Source organism: Brassica oleracea, chromosome C7 (genome assembly GCF_000695525.1).
Source record: "Brassica oleracea var. oleracea cultivar TO1000 chromosome C7, BOL, whole genome shotgun sequence".
Taxonomy (NCBI): domain Eukaryota; kingdom Viridiplantae; phylum Streptophyta; class Magnoliopsida; order Brassicales; family Brassicaceae; genus Brassica; species Brassica oleracea.
In genome coordinates this window covers 559,053-572,446 of record NC_027754.1, presented here as the reverse complement: position 1 = coordinate 572,446, position 13,394 = coordinate 559,053, and the positions used below count along the sequence as shown (strand labels likewise).

Here is a 13,394-nt window from a genome sequence, read left to right as displayed (position 1 = left end):
AACACCGACGAAGAACAGAGCTTCTCACCGTTGAACCCTAAATCGCCGTGGGAGAGCGACGACTCTACGACGGAGAAGACAAGGAGAAAGGGGAATTAGGTTTGCGGCATCCCGCGTCTCCCCTTTTTCCATTTAGTGTTTTTTTTAAATTTTTATAAATTTTAATTTTAACATTAAAATCTATTACGAAAATTATTATAATTTATAATTTAAATTCAACATAATTGGTTAATTAAGGGTACTTTGGTATTTTACAAGGTCTAAAATCCTATTTTCCTAAAATAACTTCTAGAAATCCTAATGTGACAAATCCAAGTTCAAAGTATCCTATTTATCCAATTTTCTCTTTAATTTAACTTAGTATGGATGAATTTTCCTAAAACCCCTAAAAAGGTTTCTTTTAACAAAGAACATAAAGAGTAAAATGACAAAATAGGATTTCATTAAAGAGTTAAAACACATTTATATCCATTCTCTACAGATATATAAAAATAAATAAATATTTAAAAATTATTATTTTAAATCAATTATATATTTTTACAAAAATCGTAAACTCTATCCTGAAATCTTTCTCAAATCTCATCTATAAGTCTACATTAGTTAACTTTAAAATATAAGTAGTTTTTACTTTTTTTTATGGATTATATGTTGGTCATTTTTGAGTTTTGTGTGTTATATAAAATGTTTCTTTTAGGACTATCATAGGGTTGTTCTCATTTAGTAGCTTGCTTGAAAAAATTGCTGACAACAAAAAATTGCGCAATTTAAAAGCGGAAATTATAATTTGGTACATACTAAGGCCATGATTATCCCTAAGAAATTCATTGGGTTTCTTAGTTTTAAAAAAAAAAAAAAAAAAATTAAAAAGCAAACCAATCGGGGGCCGCCACATGTCAGTGGGGTCCGCGAACAGTGTAAGAAACTCACTAAGATCGGTTCTTAATTAGTAGTTTTTGTAACCGATCCTTAAGGGTTTTGTGGGGGTCCACGCACTAAGAAACCCACTAATGACCGCGGATAATCATGCTCAAATAATCATGAGATTTCCCCTACACGTTTTTTATTCCGCCATAAATCTAGTGGTCTAGACAGCATATCGTTTGCGGTTCGCAGAGAACTTCGAACCCACATGTGGCCACGTGAGCACTGGGTGTGGGCTACGCTGACAGAATATATTTGGAGGATATTGACCACTCGTTTGGACCATATCCCCTGTATATTATTTTAGAGAAATATGTTGGTTCATCTAATTATATAATAATTTTTTAATTAAACTTATCATAAATTTATTATTAATGTTCTTTATAATTTCCTTAAATAAAAATTACGAAATTACCTAATACGGCTAAAGTATATATGACAATTAATGATTTTGAAAAATAAAGATTTGATAAAAATTAGTGTATCTTTTATCATATTTGATTAATTTGAAACTATTAAAATAAATTAAATAACTACAATAACCATATAATAAAAATTTAGATTTTTCTGTATATGTTATATTTTGAATTTTTAAAAATGACTATAAATTACTAAAACGGTTAAAAATCTCACATTCAAATTTTGTGATCCATGGTTTAATTATATATATAATATTTAATGATTTTAAATTATTCAATATATATTTATTATTTCATAATCCCCTATATATTATATTTGAGAAGCATTATGACTTCATTTTGTAGCCACGTGTCATCATTAGAAGACTTTTTAGAATCATTAGAGTAATATGTTGGTCCATCTAATTATATAATAAGTTTTTAATTTAACTAACCATAAATCCATTATTAATGTTCTTTATAATTTCCTTAAATAAAAATTATGGAATTGCCTAATGCGGCAAAGTATATATGACAATTAATGATTTTGAATAATAAAGATTTGAAAAAAAAATTAGTGTATCTTCTATCATAATTGTTTAATTTGAAACTATTAAAATATATTAAACAACTACAATAATCATATAATAAAAAATTACATTTTTCTGTATATGTTATATTTTGAATTTTTTAAAATGACTATAAAATACTAAAACTGTTAAAAATCTCACATTCAAATTTTGTGATCCAAGGTTTAATTATATATGTAATATTTAATGATTTTTAATTATTCAATATATATTCATTATTTCATAATATGTAATAACATATACTATATAAAATTATTTATTTATATAATGTTCATTCCGCGCGGATCTTAACCTAGTATATATTAATAGAGAAACATTTAAAAGATTATAACATGTAGTTTGTATTAACTAAAAAATGTCCTGCTGAGTTGTCGTGTTATTGGAATGCTAATTTTGCTTACATGGCCGGCATGAGAATCAATTGAAAATTTCGTTATTCCAAAATTAAATAGCTAGGAAATGTTATATTACATAGTATATTCATTATGAACCATTTATTTATCAAATTGAAATTATTATATATTTTTTTCTTAAATAAAACCTACGAAATTACATAATGTGATTAAGATATATATGACAATTAATAATTTTAAATAATAAAGATTTGCTAACTATCTATATACTTTATATATTTTTGTAATTATTTATTGTTAAAATAAATTACACAATTACATTAATCATGTAATAAATATTTAGATTTTTTTGTATATATTGTATTTTTTTCAAAAAGAGTATTAATTACTAAAACTGTTAAAAGTCTCACATAAACTTTTGTGATCAAGGTTTAAATTTTTTTCCATGATAAGATACATCGATCATAAAATCATATGAATAAATAATTATATTTTAATAGGTGTTTATGTTAATATATATATACATATATTTCATATCGTTTAAACTAAACTATACATCATATGAAAATACATACTTATATTTTAATATATGCGTTGAACATATATTGAAAAGTTAATATTTTAATTTTGAAATCTTCATTGTTTTTTTTAAATGATTATAAATTATTGAAACCACTATATATTTCACATTAAAAAAAAATTGTTGCTGTAAAATTTTGTTACACAAATATGCTAATAATCATAAAATCATATGAGTAGAAACTTTATTTAATAAATATTCATATTAAAGTTATACTATAAATCTATGTTAATATCATTTAATTTAATTATATATCATATACATAGATAAGATTGATTGTTTTAGTTTGTTTGCCCTAAAATGATTACGAATAAACAAGAGCGGTCATTTGATTTATATGCGCACGGCAATTTATTACGTAATATTAACTAATTTTTTAGTTATTTAATATATAATAATTACATTATTATTTTATAATATGCAGAAAAACATAAAATAATTATAAAATATAAAATATTTATCATGCACAAGGCGCGGTTCTTAACCTAAGTATGTATTTATTTAGTAATTTTAAATCTTATATATTTTCTAAATCTGAGGCAAGAAAATAACGAAATAAGAATAAACTCAAAAATTAATATTTATATTGAGCAATAACCAAAATGAAAAAAATGACACAAAAATAAGGATATATTGAAGATAGATATGATTGACACGTGAACGTAAACTTCTCATAACCATAATTAACTTTTAAATTGCTAAATCATGATATAAAACCGAGCTGACTTAGTTTTATTGTAACCAAATAGTAGGTTTGAGATTCTTCGGCCTAAGCATTAGGTTCTTATCCGATAAGTGATTATTTAACTTAAAATATTTTTTTAAATAGGATTAGCTCATTAGTAAATAAATTATATAATTAAAAAAAAATCTAAAAAAATATTTAAGGGTCAAAAAATATTAATTCGATTAATAATATAAATTTTATTTTTCCATATGATATTTTTTAAATAATTTTCATATAATTTCATTATGCGCCTTGAGCAGGTCTTATGTTAGTACAATTTAAACTGTTACAAAATCAATGATCTTTGGATTCACGGACATGCTTAAAATAATTCTTTTTTTCTTTTGGTAAAATGTTTAAAATTCTTACAAACATTTGCCGACAAAAAAGATTTGTTTGGGATTGCGATATTCTTGATCACGAGTTCACAATCGCCTAGGTGAACAGTTCGAAAATCGTTTAAGCGTTCTGACGTTTAGCTTCTGTTTCGTAATTAATTGAGAAATAGAGATTTTACAATTTTTATTTTATTTTTTTTGTTGTAGCTATAAACATTAATTTTAAACATGATTGGTAATTTAAAAAACTATATATAGATAAAAGTTAAAATTAAAAAAAAAAAGAGATCTACAGTTCTACCAACCACCTTCATTATTTTGTGATTTTAAATTGTATAAAACATCTAAACGAAAAAAAAGAACAAAAAACTGTGCTATAAAACTAGGCCCGGGCAAAATAACCGGAACCGAAGAACCGAACCGAAATACCTGAAACCGGAACCGGACTAATACCCTCAAATACCCGAACGGTTCCTATATTTTTATATCCGAAATAACCGAACCGAACCGGAACCGAACCGAGAACCAAACGGGTACCCGAATATATAAAAATATTAATTATATATACATATAACATCACTAAATATATATTTTTAATTTAAAATTCTATTAAAAGTATATAAAAATAGTTGAGGCTAACTAAATTATTATAAAGTATCCAAACTACCCGAAAGTATCTGAAACTATCCAGATAGTTTTATCCGAAATATCCAAAATAATCCGAAATATCCAAATTTTTTATCTAAATCATCCTAATTATTTGATATTTTACCCTAAATAACCGATATTTTATCCAAATTATCTGAACTACCCGAACTATCCGAACCCGAACCGGATCCAAATGAGAACCGAACTTTTTCCGGATATTTTCCGGTTCCTACATTTACTATCCGAACCGAACCGAACCCGAAACTATCCGAACCGAACCGAACCGAAAATAGGTCAAGTACTAAATGGATCCTCTAGCCACTATCCGAACTATCCAAAACCCGAAATACCCGAACCGAACCGCACCGATACCCGAAATGCCCAGGCCTATATAAAACTGTGCCATAACAAGTAAGAGATCTACGCCATACCAACCAAACCCTTTGAGGAAGCTTCTGAGACATAAAACACGGATTCAAGGCCACGCAAGAACAACATAAAATGTATGTTCTTAAAAATTCGTGAATCCTTTTTTGGAATGTTTTTTACTTAAAATTGTTCTCCAACTCATGGAACAGGGAAAATGGTAGTAGCAACAACGCGTTGAAGCCGATGGACTCAGAGCAACTGAGAGAGTACGGACATCGAATGGTGGATTTCATTGCTGATTATTACAAAACCATCGAGACTTTCCCTGTCCTTAGCCAAGTTCAGGTCTCTTTCTTTTCCATGTGAAAATCAGTTTCATGTGGGTTTTGCACAATGTTTTTGTAGTCACATTAGGTTTTGCGTGTTTGAATCTCTCGTCTTATTCGCAGCCTGGTTATCTTCATAATCTTTTGCCTGAGTCAGCCCCAGACCATCCTGAAACGGTGGAACAAGTTCTTGACGGTGAATTAACTATATAAATACCCACTTCCAGTTTTTTTGGACCATATTTCTTGTTGAGTACAGACAGATCTGAAGTGAGTTTAATTTGTTTTTTTTTTCAGATGTCAAGGCGAAGATATTGCCTGGAGTAACTCATTGGCAAAGCCCTAGTTTCTTTGCTTACTTCCCTATTAACGGCAGCATTGCAGGGTTCTTGGGTGAGATGTTGAGTGCTGGTCTTAATACTATGAGTTTTAGTTGGGTTGCTTCTCCAGCTGCAACTGAGCTCGAAATTGTCGTTGTTGATTGGGTTGCAAAACTGCTCAACCTGCCAGAGCAGTTTCTATCCAAAGGTTATATTTTTGACACAAATATTTTTTTTTGGTCAGAATAATCGTTTTGCTTAAGAACTACTTGGAGCATTTCCAACCCATCTATATATTTGACTCTATAAAGGCATTTAGAGGCAAAACTATTCCGACCAATCTTTATTTATTCTTATAAAATTGAGATTGTTATTTTTTCCTTTAATTGTAGAAGAAAAAATAACACTCCTCTATGTTTTAACTTTTAATCTATATTTGGAGATTATTATTATAGAGAAGTACATTAAAACACATTTCATCTAATATTATAGAGTTCATCTATTTTAGAGATAAAAATAGCAAATTACATTGGAGTTAGTCTTAGCTAAGTTGTATTTTAGGAAATGGAGGTGGAGTAATCCAAGGGTCAGCTTGTGAAGCTATTCTCGTTGTTATGATTGCTGCCCGCGATAAGGTCTTAAGAAGCGTTGGTAAGAAAGCACTTGAGAAGCTTGTTGTCTACTCCTCTGACCAGACACATTCATCTTTACAGAAAGCTTGCCAGGTGAATTTTTCGCAGATTTGATTATAGAAAGTTTTGTTAACAGAAGCTAAATTTGTTTCTGCTGGTTTTGGTCCTGACAGCTAGCCGGTATCCATCTAGAGAATTGCAGGGTCCTGAAAACAGATTCATCTACAAATTACGCTCTGCGCCCTGAATCACTTCAAGAAGCTGTTTCTAAGGATCTTGAAGCTGGATTGATTCCATTCTTCTTATGTGGCACTGTAAGAAGCACTAGCTAACCTGTTACTTACTTACCATCTGAAGCATACTTTTTTCAGAGAGATTAGTTTATTATTTGCAGGTTGGAACAACTTCTTCAACAGCAGTTGATCCAGTAGCAGCACTGGGAAAGATTGCAAAGGTTATTTATTTCACATTTTAGAGAGAACTTAATAGCATATAAAACTGATGCTATTTTTCTTTACTGCATTCTCAGAGCAATGAGATGTGGTTTCACATCGATGCAGCGTATGCTGGAAGTGCTTGTATATGTCCAGAGTATAGACAGTACATTGACGGAGTAGAAACTGCAGACTCTTTTGACATGAATGCTCACAAGTGGTTGCTCACTAATTTCGAGTGTTCCCTACTTTGGGTGAAGGTACATATGCCCTTCTTTCGGTCTCACTTTCTCCTCCTTTTTTTATCCTGGTATTCACACAATGTTGATGTTTGATAAATAGGATCAATCTGCTCTCACTGAAGCTCTTTCAACAAATCCAGAGTATCTCAAAAACAAAGTAAGAAAGTTTTTTCTATACCATTATTTGAGAAGTAAATTTGATGATTTGTCATGTAATTCATAATTTAGGTAATTTTGCTTATTTTTTATGTTCAAAATAATTTTAGTTACTAATTTTGTTTATTTTTCATATTTTAATTATTTAGTGATATTATTTTTAGTTATTTTTAGCTATACATAAAAAGATTGAGCTTATATATTAGTTTTATTTTGTTGACTTAGTATTGTGCGTGTGATATATATTAGTTTGAATAATCTGTATTATTATTTATAACTTTATTAAAAACTGCAAACTTGTGATTTAGGACAATCCGGTCTATGTATTATCTTATTTATTACTATTATCTATTAAAAAATCGTTTGATTAAATAGTTGCAAAATAGATATATTATCAAATCCATAAAATTTAAATCAATATTATATATGTAAATATGTGGCTGACGTGAAAAATTGTCTTTTTATATAAAAATATTTTTAATGCAAATAAAGTTGAAATTTTTTATAATAACAAATTAAATTCATTAAGGATATCAGAGTAATAAACCATCGTAAGAATTAACGTGAACGTAACAATAGAAAACTGATTTCTCAAATAATATTATAGAGATTGCGCTATTATCCAAAAATATTGATTGGTAATTTTTTTTTAAATTCTAAATATGTTAGATGAGGGTTTAGTGAAACCATTGACCATTTACATCTAATATATTTATTATAACATGAGACATACTCAATATTTTGTTGTCATTGATTTTTTATGACTATCAATAAAAATTAGGACCATACGTTGCAGAAAGACAAATAGATTGTTTTCGCCAAAATAAAAATGAAAATTATTGTTTGGTTATTTATAAGAACAATAATAATGAATGTTTTGTGTTAAAAACTTTCTACAATATTCAACATTCCCAAGTTATTTTATGCAGTAAATTGTATTATATATTAACAAACACCTACATGAGTGAGTGTTTAATCTATTATATTAATGTTTTTGAACATATAAAAAATGGTTTTGAGTATTATTAACATGTGTAACATAAGTATGCTTGCATGTGTGGAAAATCAACTAGTTTATAATCTTTCTCTTCAAATAAATGTTTTTAAACCAGGTATATATACGGTTCTATGGATAAAAACTGGGCTTGTTTGTAATTTGATTATATTCAGTTCTTAGAATTTTCATAACTCATGATGATAAATATTTTAAAATCAAATACAGATATTATATTTGAATTTAAAATTTTGATTTTTATTTGATTTATAATTAAATATTATTTACTAATTATTTTATTGAAAAATTTAATAAGTAAACTTAATTATGTTTATAAAATTTATCGAAAATAACTAAAAAGTATTTAGATTTAATTTAATTTTTATTCTTTAAATGAATTTGGTTGAACTCGATCGAACTCGGTTGGACCATATTGACCTATGTTCCAAAAGAAAGCATGTTCAGTTATCGGTCCAGTTTGAAAACATTGCTTCAAATCTATAACTAAGCTATAAAAGTTTTCATATATACTTTTTAAATTTGGCAGGCATCTCAGGCAAACTTGGTTGTTGATTACAAAGATTGGCAAATCCCTCTTGGACGACGATTCAGGTTCTTTTCTTTCGAAGAAAGTCTTGCAGGAACATCTGCATATATACAAATATTCTGATTTCTGAGATTGTGTTTTGACAGGTCACTGAAACTATGGATGGTTTTACGGCTCTATGGAGCTGAGAACCTTAAGAGCTATATAAGAAACCATATCAAACTGGCTAAAATATTCGAACAACTTGTCTCCAAAGATCCTAACTTTGAGGTAACTGTAATGTTAATGTTCAAAACTTTATGGATTTTTTTACAGGGATATATATAACGTGTTCTTCTTTTTGTGGCAGGTTGTGACTCCTAGGATCTTTTCTCTGGTCTGTTTCCGTATAGCAGCTGTTGATAACGATGAAAAGAAGTGCAACAACCTAAACCGCAGCCTCCTAGACGCAGTGAACTCTTCAGGGAAACTCTTATTTTCTCACACTGTAAGTCTCTCTTTCTCTCTCTCTCTTTTGTTCTTCCATCTTATTGGATAATGTTCTTAAACTAAGGTATATATATGTATTTGGTTTCCGTTCGCAAACAGATATTGTCGGGAAAATTCGTACTACGTTTCGCCATAGGAGCGCCATTGACGGAGGAGAAGCACGTGAAGGAGGCATGGAAGGTTATCCAGGAAGAAGCATCATTCTTGCTTTCCAAGTAAAATAAGTTCAAAAGAACTTTTTGAGAAAACCTCCTATCCTTGCAAACAAAGCGACAAACCGAAGCACTAGTTTGGTTATGATTTAATTTGAACTTCGGTTTGGTCTCCGAACGTATTTACTATTTTGTGTGATTGAGTGCATTTTCTTTACCGAGTGTATGGTATCTCCTTTTCCCAGTTGTGTGTTTTATCTATTTGGTTTGGTTTTGTTGTGATCACTATATATGTGTACCTAATGAGAATAAACTTGTTCTAAGCATATATAAATATAAATCTATTAAACTATACCGGTAACCAGAAGCTTGTGGTCAAGTGGTAAGGGGAAGGGTTTGAGATGTCACCACATTTCAGATTCGATTTATCGGTTATGCGAAACTAAGTCACATTTTCCTGGTCACCCTATACAGATATGGGCTACTGCATTTCAGTCTATTTGAATACACGGGAGATGGTATATCCGTGGGCTGCACCTCCCATCCGTGGATTAGGTATGTGTCTTTAATAGACTTTTTTAGTTACAAAAAAAGCTATAATGTTAATTGAATCATGTAAGCTGAAAGATTGGTTTTAGTTTTTTTTTTCTAACATATTAAAAGTTTTTAATTTTGTTTAATTAGTCTAATATTACTTATTTACTAATCATATTCTACCACTCATGTTGCTTTGTATTTAGGAGATGATACTGGACTCAAGAACTTAGTTGATTAGTAAAGAATCTATATATATACTATAGTAAAGATTCGTATAAAGGTTAGTTTTATGAGTTTATGTGTCTAAAGAAAGCGATTGAAAACAGAGCAGTGTTGTCTACCATTGATAGGGTTACTATAGTAAGAGGAGAATAACTTGAAAGGAGAAGTTGTCCACATCAGCAAAGAAAATCAGCCTATCAAAATGTAGTTTAGTACCATGTCATGCCCTCATCAATCGATAACAGAATAATAATGTGTCAAAAAAATTTGGAATTACGCAGAGAAGAAACGAGGGTCGTCTTCCCTCTTCGTGCGACGTTCTATGTTGTTTCCGCTTACTTTTACCTTCTGAAACGGTTTGAGTAAAGAGTTCGTGTTTAATCTCATTGATTCGTCCATTCACTACTACGTCTCTCTCTCTCTCCCTCTCTCTATTTTCCCCCTGCTTTCTATTTTGTTGGACCCAAATTGATTGAGAAGATGGGGAGAGGAAAAATAGAGATGAAGAAGATTGAGAATGTGAACAGTCGTCACGTCACTTTCTCAAAGAGTAGTAACGGGTTGATAAAAAAGGCGAACGAGCTTTCGTTTCTCTGTGAGGTCGATGTCATCGTCTTCTCCAGCACCGTCAAGGTTTACTATTTCTCCAGCGGAAGGTAAAAAGGATGAGTCCTTTGTTGTTTTGGGTTCATTTGAGATTCGTATAAAGGTTAGTTTTATGAGTTTATGTGTCTAAAGAAAGCGATTGAAAACAGAGCAGTGTTGTCTACCATTGATAGGGTTACTATAGTAAGAGGAGAATAACTTGAAAGGAGAAGTTGTCCACATCAGCAAAGAAAATCAGCCTATCAAAATGTAGTTTAGTACCATGTCATGCCCTCATCAATCGATAACAGAATAATAATGTGTCAAAAAATTTTGGAATTACGCAGAGAAGAAACGAGGGTCGTCTTCCCTCTTCGTGCGACGTTCTATGTTGTTTCCGCTTACTTTTACCTTCTGAAACGGTTTGAGTAAAGAGTTCGTGTTTAATCTCATTGATTCGTCCATTCACTACTACGTCTCTCTCTCTCTCCCTCTCTCTATTTTCCCCCTGCTTTCTATTTTGTTGGACCCAAATTGATTGAGAAGATGGGGAGAGGAAAAATAGAGATGAAGAAGATTGAGAATGTGAACAGTCGTCAAGTCACTTTCTCAAAGAGTCGTAACAGGTTGATAAAAAAGGCGAACGAGCTTTCATTTCTCTGTGAGGTCGATGTCATCGTCTTCTCCAGCACCGTCAATGTTTACTATTTCTCCAAAGGGTTGATAAAAAAGGCGAACGAGCTTTCGTTTCTCTGTGAGGTCGATGTCATCGTCTTCTCCAGCACCGTCAAGGTTTACTATTTCTCCAGCGGAAGGTAAAAAGGATGAGTCCTTTGTTGTTTTGGGTTCATTTGAGATTCGTATAAAGGTTAGTTTTATGAGTTTATGTGTCTAAAGAAAGCGATTGAAAACAGAGCAGTGTTGTCTACCATTGATAGGGTTACTATAGTAAGAGGAGAATAACTTGAAAGGAGAAGTTGTCCACATCAGCAAAGAAAATCAGCCTATCAAAATGTAGTTTAGTACCATGTCATGCCCTCATCAATCGATAACAGAATAATAATGTGTCAAAAAATTTTGGAATTACGCAGAGAAGAAACGAGGGTCGTCTTCCCTCTTCGTGCGACGTTCTATGTTGTTTCCGCTTACTTTTACCTTCTGAAACGGTTTGAGTAAAGAGTTCGTGTTTAATCTCATTGATTCGTCCATTCACTACTACGTCTCTCTCTCTCTCCCTCTCTCTATTTTCCCCCTGCTTTCTATTTTGTTGGACCCAAATTGATTGAGAAGATGGGGAGAGGAAAAATAGAGATGAAGAAGATTGAGAATGTGAACAGTCGTCAAGTCACTTTCTCAAAGAGTCGTAACAGGTTGATAAAAAAGGCGAACGAGCTTTCATTTCTCTGTGAGGTCGATGTCATCGTCTTCTCCAGCACCGTCAATGTTTACTATTTCTCCAAAGGAAGGTAAAAAGGATGAGTCCTTTGTTGTTTTGGGTTCATTTGAGATTCGTATAAAGGTTAGTTTTATGAGTTTATGTGTCTAAAGAAAGCGATTGAAAACAGAGCAGTGTTGTCTACCATTGATAGGGTTGATGGCGAAGTGTTTGTTCTGGGTTTTGTGTAAGGACTCGAGATTGTGTCTATGTGTGGATTTGGTTTTGTCTGAGAAAGATCTGAGATTAGTAGTAGACCGTCGAGATTGAGGATGAAGAATCAATCTTTAGACGCTTTGGATGATATGGTTGAAACTAATTAAAGGAGAGTTTTTTGTTTGTTTCAAATGTGTTCATGGAGCACATTCTATCTAGGTATGAATACAACTGCTAAGACTGAACAACAACTTCTACTTTGTTCTTCTCAAGATAATGGTGATGTGGTATGTGTATCTATTATCTATAAGCAGTGAACAAAGGGGAATGGAACCAATGAGGAGAGCCAGTTGATGTGGTGACAAAGCCAGGACATGCTGCTTTTTTGATCAAATTATGATACACGACAAATGTAAAATTCTGATAATAACATGTTCTAAATTTTTGTTATCAGGAATAATGCTTTTCATTACTCCTCACAATGACTTCTCTTGGAAGGAAAACCCTCAAATTATAAGTATGTATATCTGATGCATTCTATTCAGTTGTTTCGTGCAGATTATTACGTCACACGATCAGAGAAACATACATCGGAATATGACTGAGACATATCCATATGGTGCTACAAGAACATGAGACAACTCGAAAAATGTTCCCTAAAATCACTACAAGAAAACAGCGGTATTCTGACGGATATTCCGACGGAAAATGAAATCCTCGGAATATCCCGAGGAATTTCCGAGGAAACACAAAATTTGGTTTCCTCGGAATTTCCTTGGAATATACCGACGGAATTCCAAGGAAATACCAATCCGTCGGAATATTCTTATGGAATACCGAGGAAAAATAAATTCCTCGGAAAAAACCGATGAATTCCGACGATATATTATAGCCGTTACAGAGCCGTTGGAGAGCCGTTGAGGGATTTTAAAAATTCCGAGGAAATTCCGACGGACTAGCCGTTGACGTCGGAATTCCGTCAGAATTTCCTCGGTCTGTCGGCAGGATTTCAACTATAAATACAAGCACCTCTCTTCCTCTTCATTCACTCCATATCTTCATCCTCCCTCTTACTCTCTTTACACACGAATTTGATTGATAAAAAACATGTCTTCTTCATATTATTTTTCGTTCTTGGATCGATCGACCTCATTTGGATCCGAACACGAGATTGCTTACGGAAGAATTCCAACGAGGTATAACTGAATTCATGGGGTTAGTTCACCGACAACCGGAAGCAAAA

General features: G+C 31.5%; 2 protein-coding genes across 2 annotated transcripts; both read left to right on the top strand.

Moving 5' to 3' along the window:
• The first annotated feature begins 4,978 nt into the window (after nucleotides 1–4,978).
• On the top strand, nucleotides 4,979–9,540 carry LOC106306863 (tyrosine decarboxylase 1-like). Its single transcript, XM_013743636.1, has 13 exons — nucleotides 4,979–5,058; nucleotides 5,134–5,269; nucleotides 5,374–5,446; nucleotides 5,548–5,778; nucleotides 6,132–6,295; nucleotides 6,376–6,516; nucleotides 6,597–6,656; nucleotides 6,732–6,896; nucleotides 6,979–7,035; nucleotides 8,576–8,640; nucleotides 8,722–8,845; nucleotides 8,925–9,062; nucleotides 9,164–9,540. Coding segments are annotated over exons 1-13 (1,476 nt in total). The 5' UTR covers nucleotides 4,979–5,056; the 3' UTR covers nucleotides 9,284–9,540.
• A 1,566-nt stretch (nucleotides 9,541–11,106) lies between these two features.
• On the top strand, nucleotides 11,107–11,736 carry LOC106302293 (MADS-box transcription factor 23-like). Its single transcript, XM_013738833.1, has 2 exons — nucleotides 11,107–11,375; nucleotides 11,652–11,736. Exons 1-2 carry the CDS (start codon nucleotides 11,107–11,109, stop codon nucleotides 11,734–11,736), a joined length of 354 nt encoding a protein of 117 aa, XP_013594287.1.
• Nucleotides 11,737–13,394: the final 1,658 nt, after the last annotated feature.

Excerpts from the sequence above, each read along its gene's own strand:
- LOC106306863 (XM_013743636.1), top strand. Across the intron at positions 5,447-5,547 it reads GGTGGAACAAGTTCTTGACG|ATGTCAAGGCGAAGATATTG; the intron begins GTGAATTAACTA and ends TTTTTTTTTCAG. Across the intron at positions 8,641-8,721 it reads CCTCTTGGACGACGATTCAG|GTCACTGAAACTATGGATGG; the intron begins GTTCTTTTCTTT and ends GTGTTTTGACAG.
- LOC106302293 (XM_013738833.1), top strand. The coding sequence starts at position 11,107 with ATGGGGAGAGGAAAAATAGAGATGAAGAAGATTGAGAATGTGAACAGT. Across the intron at positions 11,376-11,651 it reads TACTATTTCTCCAGCGGAAG|AGAAGAAACGAGGGTCGTCT; the intron begins GTAAAAAGGATG and ends GGAATTACGCAG.